Here is an 11,355-nt window from a genome sequence, read left to right as displayed (position 1 = left end):
CTGGCCTAGGGGCGTGGTGATTGGTTCATGTGTTACCTAGGAGGCGTTTCCGTCTATGGCGGCATGTTGTTACAATTTCGCTGCGCTTGTTGAGGGATGACAGGTCTGGACGGTAGATAATAAACAGTTTCTCTTTCAAGCATAGGTTGCATCTTTTATTACCACTATTGTAAGGTGTGCTGGATGCAAGAATTTGCCATGTTATTGAATATTCAACATTATTGTCTTTGAGGTCCCAAATGTGTTTGCTGAGTTCTGTGGTATTTCGCAGGTTTTTGTTCCTGAAAGAAGCCTTGTGGTTGTTCCATCTGGTTTTGAATTCACCCTCGGTTAATCCTACATATGTGTCGGATGTGTTAATGTCCTTGCGTATTACCTTAGATTGGTAGACAACTGATGTTTGTAAGCATCCCCCGTTGAGGGGGCAATCAGGTTTCTTTTGACAGTTACATGCTTTGTTGGTTTTGGAGTCGTTCTGACTGGGGGTCGACGGCTCATTTGCAATTGTTTTGTTGTGGTTTGAGATGATTTGTCGTATATTGTTCATGCAGCTGTAGCTCAATTTGATGTTGTTCTTGTTGAATACTTTTCTTAGGTTGTTGTCTTTGGGAAAGTGTTTGTCAATCAGGTTGAGGAATTTGTGTCCAATGTTCGTTGAGACGTTTTTGCTGTATGGGGGGTTGTACCAGATGATGCCGTTTCGTTTTCTTATATATTCTTATATATATATATTCTTATATATTATATATATATATTCATTATCAGTACTTTAACATTAATATAATTGTATTAGTTTGTTTACTTACCCCTTATCTAACACAGTGTCTTAAAACATGGGACAACTGTGGTAACTGCGACTGTCAAATTGACCAAATTTTGACAGACCAACTTAGGCCCTTGGTTTCAGCACATCGAAAATCAGTTCTAACTTAGACAAGTTACCCAGGATGTGATAAAGTATTTCCCCGCCGTGACCATTTTGTAGTGGCCGGGTGAAGGCCATATCGATGACGCTTGGAAGATCCTCTAGGCTACCGGTGAGGTGATTATATGGGTGTTTAGGAGATCGTAAACAGTTTTTTGGAATGCTCTGTCTATGAAAACATTCAATGTATTAATTCTACTTTGCAGAAATTTGTTGACCACAGTCAAGCCTGGAACAAATTATCTGTGATAAATAAGTGACGCTGTAATACCAAATATAGCCAAAAATGAGAGCATAGGCAACATTGAATATGTTTGAAGTGCTTATCTGGCCTGTCCTCTTCCTCGAGCAAACCTGCACAGTGTTGATAAGATCATAGCAAGCAGTGTTGGAAGCTAGTAGGCGTGTTCCCCAGAGGGGGGGGGGCTCATGAATTAAACATGACTGTAGTTGGAAGACCATTCTGCATCATCGGGGTCATCTCAGTGAAGCAGCAGTGTTTAACTTTACACTTCCTTCCTTTTTTAGCTGAGATCGGCGATTACGACCCCGGCAAGCATCCCGAAGGTTACAGCTCCAAATTCCAGTTCTTCCCCAAACATTCGGAGAAACTGGAGCGCCGGATCTCAGACATACACAAGATAGAGCTGATGTAAGAAGACACGTTGAGTACTTCCTTGATAAGTAACTCACTCGCTCTGACATTTACAGAATGTCATTGACTGACAGGCATCGTAGTTGATTGACAGCAACGATTAAACGACTCTACATGTTCACTCACAACATTTAATATTCATACTCGATGAAGATGATGCAGTGTGGTTCTAATGCTGAAGACACATACAGACACACACTCACACACACACGCATACACACATCAACCACTTTATCAGGAACACACCCAATGTTGTGCAAAAATTGAATACAAACTTAAGAGGTAATCATTTGAACCAAAGATTATTATTGTGCAGTATAGTGTGCTGAGAGCAGAAGTGAGTTGTACTTTAATCATTTGTAAATGTTGTTTAAATGTATCATACATTATTATTATTATGATGTTTAAAATACAATAACAGTATTGAATATATTCTATAAATAAGACATATGTACATATGTTAAAACAATGAATATATTATTATTATTATTTTTACTTTAAAAAAATATATTATCCTTCATTTCCCTCGTAGGATTACTCCAGCATATTTAACGATATTGAAAATAGTTTTGTTGATAGAATAATGTATATTTTATCCGTTGTAGTTATTAAAAAAAAAAAAAAGATTATAATATGTAAAGTTAATAATGCATATAAATATACATATGTATGCTGTAAAAAATAAAACATTACAAATAAATATGTAGTGTTAGGGCTTTTCAATTATTTAATATCAACCTTATTTTCCCACCCATTTTATATTTAATGATAAAATTATGTACATTTAATTCATTGTAATTTTTATTACAATAAGAATTATATTTAAAATGCAGTAATAATAACAATAATACATAAATACATAGTTAAAAAAAAAAAACTTAAAACTAATTTGTGTTATTATTGCTTTTATCGTTATTTATTATTATTATTATTATTATTATTATTATTATTATTATTATTATTATTATTATTATTATATATTTTTCCCCTGACATGATTAGTATAACATTTAAAATGTACATTTAATAAAATTATGTTATTGCCGGACAGACCTGGCAGGCCCAAACGCATTGTGAGGGTTTGCTGGGAACGTCTGGCAGAGTCTCCTGTCAGAGAGAGTTTCAATTCCCACCTCCGGAAGAACTTTGAACATGTCACGAGGGAGGTGCTGGACATTGAGTCCGAATGGACCATGTTCCGCGCCTCTATTGTCGAGGCGGCTGATTGGAGCTGTGGCCGCAAGGTAGTTGGTGCCTGTCGTGGCGGTAATCCTAGAACCCGTTGGTGGACACCGGCGGTGAGGGATGCCGTCAAGCTGAAGAAGGAGTCCTATCGGGTTCTTTTGGCTCATGGGACTCCTGAGGCAGCGGACAGGTACCGACAGGCCAAGCGGTTTGCGGCTTCAGCGGTCGCGGAGGCAAAAACTCGGACATGGGAGGAGTTCGGGGAAGCCATGGAAAACGACTTCCGGACGGCTTCGAAGCGATTCTGGACCACCATCCGCCGCCTCAGGAAGGGGAAGCAGTGCACTACCAACACCGTGTATGGTGCGGATGGTGTTCTGCTGACCTCGACTGCGGAAGTTGTGGATCGGTGGAGGGAATACTTCGAAGACCTCCTCAATCCCACCAACACGTCTTCCAATGAGGAAGCAGTGCCTGGGGAGTCTGTGGTGGGCTCTCCTATTTCTGGGGCTGAGGTTGCTGAGGTAGTTAAAAAGCTCCTCGGTGGCAAGGCCCCGGGGGTGGATGAGATCCGCCCGGAGTTCCTTAAGGCTCTGGATGCTGTGGGGCTGTCTTGGTTGACAAGACTCTGCAGCATCACGTGGACATCGGGGGCAGTACCTCTGGATTGGCAGACCGGGGTGGTGGTTCCTCTCTTTAAAAAGGGGAACCGGAGGGTGTGTTCTAACTATCGTGGGATCACACTCCTCAGCCTTCCCGGTAAGGTCTATTCAGGTGTACTGGAGAGGAGGCTACGCCGGATAGTCGAACCTCGGATTCAGGAGGAACAGTGTGGTTTTGGTCCTGGTCGTGGAACTGTGGACCAGCTCTATACTCTCGGCAGGGTCCTTGAGGGTGCATGGGAGTTTGCCCAACCAGTCTACATGTGCTTTGTGGACTTGGAGAAGGCATTCGACCGTGTCCCTCGGGAAGTCCTGTGGGGAGTGCTCAGAGAGTATGGGGTTTCGGACTGTCTGATTGTGGCGGTCCGCTCCCTGTATGATCAGTGTCAGAGCTTGGTTCGCATTGCCGGCAGTAAGTCGGACACGTTTCCGGTGAGGGTTGGACTCCGCCAAGGCTGCCCTTTGTCACCGATTCTGTTCATAACTTTTATGGACAGAATTTCTAGGCGCAGTCAAGGCGTTGAAGGGATCCGGTTTGGTGGCTGCAGGATTAGGTCTCTGCTTTTTGCAGATGATTTGGTCCTGATGGCTTCATCTGGCCAGGATCTTCAGCTCTCACTGGATCGGTTCGCAGCTGAGTGTGAAGCGACTGGGATGAGAATCAGCACCTCCAAGTCCGAGTCCATGGTTCTCGCCCGGAAAAGGGTGGAGTGCCATCTCCGGGTTGGGGAGGAGATCTTGCCCCAAGTGGAGGAGTTCAAGTACCTCGGAGTCTTGTTCACGAGTGAGGGAAGAGTGGATCGTGAGATCGACAGGCGGATCGGTGCGGCGTCTTCAGTAATGCGGACGCTGTATCGATCCGTTGTGGTGAAGAAGGAGCTGAGCCGGAAGGCAAAGCTCTCAATTTACCGGTCGATCTACGTTCCCATCCTCACCTATGGTCATGAGCTTTGGGTTCTGACCGAAAGGACAAGATCACGGGTACAAGCGGCCGAAATGAGTTTCCTCCGCCGGGTGGCGGGGCTCTCCCTTAGAGATAGGGTGAGAAGCTCTGTCATCCGGGGGGAGCTCAAAGTAAAGCCGCTGCTCCTCCACATGGAGAGGAGCCAGATGAGGTGGTTCGGGCATCTGGTCAGGATGCCATCCGAGCGCCTCCCTAAGGAGGTGTTTAGGGCATGTCCGACCGGTAGGAGGCCACGAGGAAGACCCAGGACACGTTGGGAAGACTATGTCTCCCGGCTGGCCTGGGAACGCCTCGGGATCCCCCGGGAGGAGCTGGACGAAGTGGCTGGGGAGAGGGAAGTCTGGGCTTCCCTGCTTAGGCTGCTGCCCCCGCGACCCGACCTCGGATAAGCGGAAGAAGATGGATGGATGGATGGATGTTATTTTCAAATGTTATTCATTGTATAAGCGACAATTATATTTTTCATTGTTAACATATGTTTTTCACTGATGGGCTGAGATAAATCCCATGATTGGTTGTGTTCTTGTACACTTAAGTGTACAAGAACTATATTTAAAGAAATATACAATTAACAAAAATAAACATTTGTGAATTGCAGTGAGACACAACAATGTTGTTGTTCCGCTAGATGATACTCTGCTGCCCACTAGTGGCAGCTTCCTTCACTCTCAGTTAAACTGCGGCTGTTAAATCTCACGTTTGGTGATTTTATATATATATATATTATAGTGTGTATATATGTGTGTATATGTATATATTATATATGCATATATATATATATATACAAATATATATATATAATTTTTATTTTTTTAAATATATTTATATGTGTGTTTATATGTATATATATATATGTATATATATATATATATATATATATATATATATGTATTTTGATGTGTTATTTCCCCTCGCAGTGGACAGACACCTGAAACATCAGAGCGTAATTTCCTGCAGAAAGCCCAGATGTTGGAGACATATGGTGTTGATCCACATCCATGCAAGGTAGACTTGGGCTTGCGGCTTGTAAACAACAACAACAACAACAACAACAACACCAAATGTTGCCACTGTGCTTGCCTGTTGAACAGTTTTGTTTGTGTCATCATATTCATATTTACAATTCTTCCAGGACGTGTCAGGGAACCCAGCTTTTCTTGCCTTCACACCGTTTGGTTTTGTGGTCCTGCAGGGAAACAAGAGAGTTCATTTTCTTAAATGGTGAGTTCACCTGGACAGGAAGTTCTTATTTAATGGAGGTGATAAATATTATCTTAGTCTTTATGATGCAATTAAATAAAAGCAACAATAATGTGCTTGTAGGTTATAAAGATTATAAACTACAAGCACATTATCATTATAATAATTATTATTATTATTATTATTAAACATATTGTTGCATTCAATTGGGAGTAAATATTAGGGCTGCGAATCTTTGGGTGTCCCACGATTCGATTCAATATCGATTCTTGGGGTCACGATTCGATTATAAATCGATTTTTTTCGATTCAACGTGATTCTCGATTCAAAAACGATATTTTTCCGATTCAAAACAATTCTCTATTCATTCAATACATAGGATTTCAGCAGGATCTACCCCAGTCTGCTGACACGCAAGCAGAGTAGTAGATTTTTGTACAAACCCCGTTTCAATATGAGTTGGGAAATTGTGTTAGATGTAAATATAAACGGAATACAATGATTTGCAAATCCTTTTCAACCCATATTCAATTGAATGCACTACAAAGACAAGATATTTGATGTTCAAACTCATAAACTTTATTTTTTTTTGCAAATAATAATTAACTTAGAATTTCATGGCTGCAACACGTGCCAAAGTAGTTGGGAAAGGGCATGTTCACCACTGTGTTACATCACCTTTTCTTTTAACAACACTCAATAAACGATTGGGAACTGAGGAAACTAATTGTTGAAGCTTTGAAAGTGGAATTATTTCCCATTCTTGTTTTATGTAGAGCTTCAGTCGTTCAACAGTCCGGGGTCTCCGCTGTCGTATTTTACGCTTCATAATGCGCCACACATTTTCGATGGGAGACAGGTCTGGACTGCAGACGGGTCAGGAAAGTACCCGCACTCTTTTTTTACGAAGCCACGCTGTTGTAACACGTGCTGAATGTGGCTTGGCATTGTCTTGCTGAAATAAGCAGGGGCGTCCATGAAAAAGGCGGCGCTTAGATGGCAGCATATGTTGTTCCAAAACCTGTGTGTACCTTTCAGCATTAATGGTGCCTTCACAGATGTGTAAGTTACCCATGCCTTGGGCACTAATGCACCCCCATACCATCACAGATGCTGGCTTTTGAACTTTGCGTCGATAACAGTCTGGATGGTTCGCTTCCCCTGTGGTCCGGATGACACAATGTCGAATATTTCCAAAAACAATTTGAAATGTGGACTCGTCAGACCACAGAACACTTTTCCACTTTGCATGAGTCCATCTTAGATGATCTCGGGCCCAGAGAAGCCGGCGGCGTTTCAGGATATTGTTGATAAATGGCTTTCGCTTTGCATAGTAGAGCTTTAACTTGCACTTACAGATGTAGCGACCAACTGTATTTAGTGACAGTGGTTTTCTGAAGTGTTCCTGAGCCCATGTGGTGATATCCTTGAGAGATTGATGTCGGTTTTTGATACATGAACCTTTTGATGATATTATGGACCGTAGATGTTGAAATCCCTAAATTTCTTGCAATTGCACTTTGAGAAACGTTGTTCTTAAACTGTTTGACTATTTGCTCACGCAGTTGTGGACAAAGGGGTGTACCTCGCCCCATCCTTTCTTGTGAAAGACTGAGCATTTTTTGGGAAGCTGTTTTTATACCCAATCATGGCACCCACCTGTTCCCAATTAGCCTGCACACCTGTGGGATGTTCCAAATAAGTGTTTGATGAGCATTCGCGAAACTTTCTCACGGCGTGCAGCAACAGAGCGACCAGAGCGGCGTGTGCTGTGCCAATCGGGCGGGCATTAGCCCTTGAGTGCCCGGTAAAATAGTCAATTCCGGCGTCGCTAAGTGTCTACGTTGGTGTGGCTCGTTTCTAGCCTAGATCCAAGTTGCACTGCAGCCGGGCTCGGCTCACCTTCAGCCGTGGCCCAGGTTAGCATGGGTCCGAAGCCAAGGAGAGTGGTTAGCCCCCCTGAGGACGACATGGAAGAAATTAAGAAATCTCTTGAGTTCTTGTCTGCTGAGATCGCAACAATTGCTGACCAGCAAAAGAAAATTGTGGATCTGATGGGTGACATTCAGTCACTCAAAAGACTGAACACGGAGAAAGACAAAGCTATAAAAGTTTTGGAATGTCGCGTGGCCGACTTGGAGCAGTACTCCCGCATGAACAACGTGATCGTCAGCGGACTTAAGACCAAGCATCGGTCATACGCCAGTGTGGCAGCCCGGGAGAACGGTCCCGTAGGGCGGGAGGGAGTTCAATCGGAGTCAGAGGTGGAATCACTGGAGCAGCAGGTGGTCAGCTTTTTGGGGAGCATGAGGATCTCCGTGGACAGGAGCGACATTGAAGCCTGTCACACCCTGCCTACGAGAACCAAAGGAGCAACACCAGCGATCATCATTCGCTTCACCAACAGAAAGAACAAGATCGCGATCCTAAAACAGGGTCGCAAATTAAAAGGAACGGAGGTGTACATTAACGAACACCTCACCAAAAGGAATGGTGAGATCGCCAGGCGCGCACGAATCCTGAGGAAGCAAAGCAAAATTCAGTCTACATGGACTGCTAGCTGTAAAGTGTTTATCAAGCTGAATGGTACCACCCCAGAAGAGGAGAAAGTCATGGTCATCAACGACATCAGTGATTTGGACAAATTCGATATCTGAGGAACTATCTGCAGCGAGGTAGGACCCCTGTGTCTACTCATGGGCACTTTTCACACACACATCATGACTGTCACTCATTGTTTCCCTTTTTTATTCTTTAGTTTTTTTAAATCTTTAGTTGTTTGCTGCAGTTGCAGATGTCATGCCTATGTACTAGTTGGGCGTTGTTATATATGTCTACCTGTACGGCTTTTTATGCCTCAAAGCAGGCCTACACTACTGTGTTTCAGGGTCAATTGTAAAAAGCAATATAAGTCATCAATCGCTCTCTCTCTTCATCATGGTTTCATACAACCTTAAACTACCCGGCAAAGGCCTACTGATAGCTCACTTGAATATCTGTAGCTTAAGAAATAAAATCCCTGATTTATGTATGATAATGAAGTCTAATGATATACACATTATGGCAATATCTGAAACCCATCTTGACTCCTCTTTTGAGGATGATGAATTAGCTGTAGATGGATACACAATTTTTAGGAAGGATAGAACAAGATATGGTGGAGGTGTAGCTGTGTATGTGCAGAGTCACATTCCTGTGAAAGTAAGACATGATTTAATGTTGGCTGATATTGAGGCCCTGTGGATCCAGGTTCACCTGCCACAGACCAAACCCATACTGGTTGGGTGCTGCTATAGACCACCTAGTGCCGATATAAAATACCTGGATTTAATATGCAAGATGTTGGATGAATCTAGTGATGAAAACAGAGAGATATATTTTACTGGGGACACAAACATTGATTGGTCTGCTATGTGCCCGCTGAAAAAGAAACTTATTGCTGTAACTAATGCCTGTAACCTCACACAGACTATTACACTACCAACCAGATCAACTATAAATAGAAATGGGCTAAAGTCATCCAAATGCATTGACCACCTATTCACTAATGTTCCTGATAAATGCACTAAAACAGTATCAATAGCTCTTGGCTTTACGGATCACAACTTAATTGCAATAAGGAGGAAGACCAAGCTCTCCAAAGCTCCTAGTGTGACTATACATAAAAGATCTTATAAATATTTTAATGAAGTAAAATTTATAGATGATGTGAAACATGTTAACTGGGAAATTGTGTGTCTTGAGGAGGATCCCGAAGCGGCTTTGAGCACATTCATGAAGTTATTTTTGCAGATTGTAGATAAGCATGCTCCTGTCAGGAAAACAACTGTCAAGGCAAATGGCGCCCCTTGGTTAGGGAATGAGCTCAAAGCACTTATGAAGCAACGTAACCAGGCTAAAAAGTTGGCAGACTCTTCTGGTCTACTTTCTGATGCAATGATCTATCGTAAATTAAGAAATCGTGTAACTAAAATAAATAGAAGTAATAAAAAGGTATATTATCAGACAAAGATCTATGACTTTAGACATGATGGAAAACAATTGTGGAACATTTTAAATCAAATAATGGGAAGATCAGCATCATGTAAAACAAATTCGTATATAGAAGTTGATGGAGCTTACCTGACTAAGCCAATGGAAATTGCCACATATTTTAATAATTACTTCACAAACAAGGTGGAAAATCTGAGAGTGAATATGACGCCTTCTGATGGCTCCTCCTCATGCACATTAATTGAAAATCATATAATGAAGGGTAAAAACTGCAGGTTCGATTTTGTACCAGTTAGTAGTTCTGATATTGAGAAATTGTTGTTATCACTGCCATCTGATAAACCTGCTGGGACGGACATGCTAGATGGCAAATTGTTAAGAATTGCGGCATGCCATGTATCAACTCCGATTTGTCATATATTTAATAAATCATTAAGATATGGAGTCTTTCCTGGGGTTTGGAAGGAGGCTAAGGTCATCCCTCTACCCAAGGACAAAAATAAAGATTTTACTGGTATAAATAGTAGACCAATAAGCATACTTCCTGTTCTTAGTAAATTGATGGAAAAAGTTGTTTTCAAACAAATTCAAGATTACTTTACCTACAACAAACTGATGTCGGGTTCCCAGCATGCTTATAGGCAAGGTCACTCAACATCTACTGCTCTAGCTCAGCTGACTGATGACTGGCTGTCACAAATGGATGTCAAGAAGATGGTTGGTACTGTCCTGATTGACTTTAGTGCGGCATTCGATGTCATAGATCACAACATAATGATCTCCAAACTGAGAAAATATGGTTTTAATAGTATGTCACTTTCTTGGATGTTGAGCTATCTATCAGCAAGATCACAGAGAGTGTGTTTTAATGGTAGCCTATCTGAACGCAAGTACAATTACTGCGGCGTGCCTCAAGGAAGCTGCTTAGGTCCTTTACTTTTTATTATTTTTACTAATGATCTTCCCTGTGTTACAACAAACACCAATATGGTTATGTATGCAGATGTACAGTACTGCCTCTACCTTAAATGACCTAGAAAACAACTTAAATCAGGACCTGGAGAGAATGTCACGCTGGGTAAATGATAGTAAACTTGTTGTGAATATTGACAAAACAAAAAGCATTCTTTTTGGATCCAGGCATATGCTTGTTGATGACCCACAGCTTCATATTTTAATGTCAGACATACGTATTGAGCAGGTCAAAAAAGCAAAATTGCTTGGTGTGCTATTAGACAGTCAACTGTCATGGTCTGATCATATTAATGGTATTTCAATGAGAATGGGAAGAGGTTTAGCCATGGTCAGGAAGTGCTCCACCTTCTTGACATCCTCAACAATGGCTCAAGTCATACAGTCCTTGGTTTTCTGTCATCTTCATTACTGTCCTATAATATGGTCCGCTACGACTAAGTCTGACCTGAACAAACTGCAACTTGTTCAGAACAGAGCGGCTAGACTGCTACTTAAATGTTCTTTGCACACTAATATTGCATTTATGCATTCACGCCTGTCCTGGTTGTCTGTTGAACAAAAGATGCATTGTAGTCTCATTATGTTCTTTAGAACTATCATTTTAGATCAATCACCAGATTACTTTTACAAACAGTTTTTAAAATCAACTAACACACATATTCATGACACTAGGAATGCCAGCAATGGCTATTTGGCACTTCCTGCTCCCAGGACCAATCTCCTCAAACATACAGTCATGTATAGATGTACATCATTCTGGAATGGGTTGCCATCTCACATTAATCTCTCACAAAGTA

General features: G+C 41.8%; 1 protein-coding gene across 2 annotated transcripts in view; it reads left to right on the top strand.

Annotated features, from left to right (window-relative positions):
* frmd5a (FERM domain containing 5a) overlaps positions 1 to 11,355 on the top strand; it is a 312,218-nt gene that overhangs the window by 257,158 nt on the left and 43,705 nt on the right. For both annotated transcript variants that reach the window (XM_061925235.1, XM_061925234.1), the window contains exons 6-8: positions 1,454 to 1,577; positions 5,308 to 5,395; positions 5,523 to 5,611. In XM_061925235.1, coding sequence (XP_061781219.1) covers positions 1,454 to 1,577; positions 5,308 to 5,395; positions 5,523 to 5,611 — 301 coding nt within the window. The remainder of the gene's footprint in view (positions 1 to 1,453; positions 1,578 to 5,307; positions 5,396 to 5,522; positions 5,612 to 11,355) is intronic.

Source organism: Nerophis lumbriciformis, linkage group LG29 (assembly GCF_033978685.3).
Source record: "Nerophis lumbriciformis linkage group LG29, RoL_Nlum_v2.1, whole genome shotgun sequence".
NCBI classification, from domain to species: Eukaryota; Metazoa; Chordata; class Actinopteri; order Syngnathiformes; family Syngnathidae; genus Nerophis; species Nerophis lumbriciformis.
The sequence above is the reverse complement of the archived record's forward strand: the minus strand, read 5'-3'. Positions and strand labels throughout refer to the sequence as shown.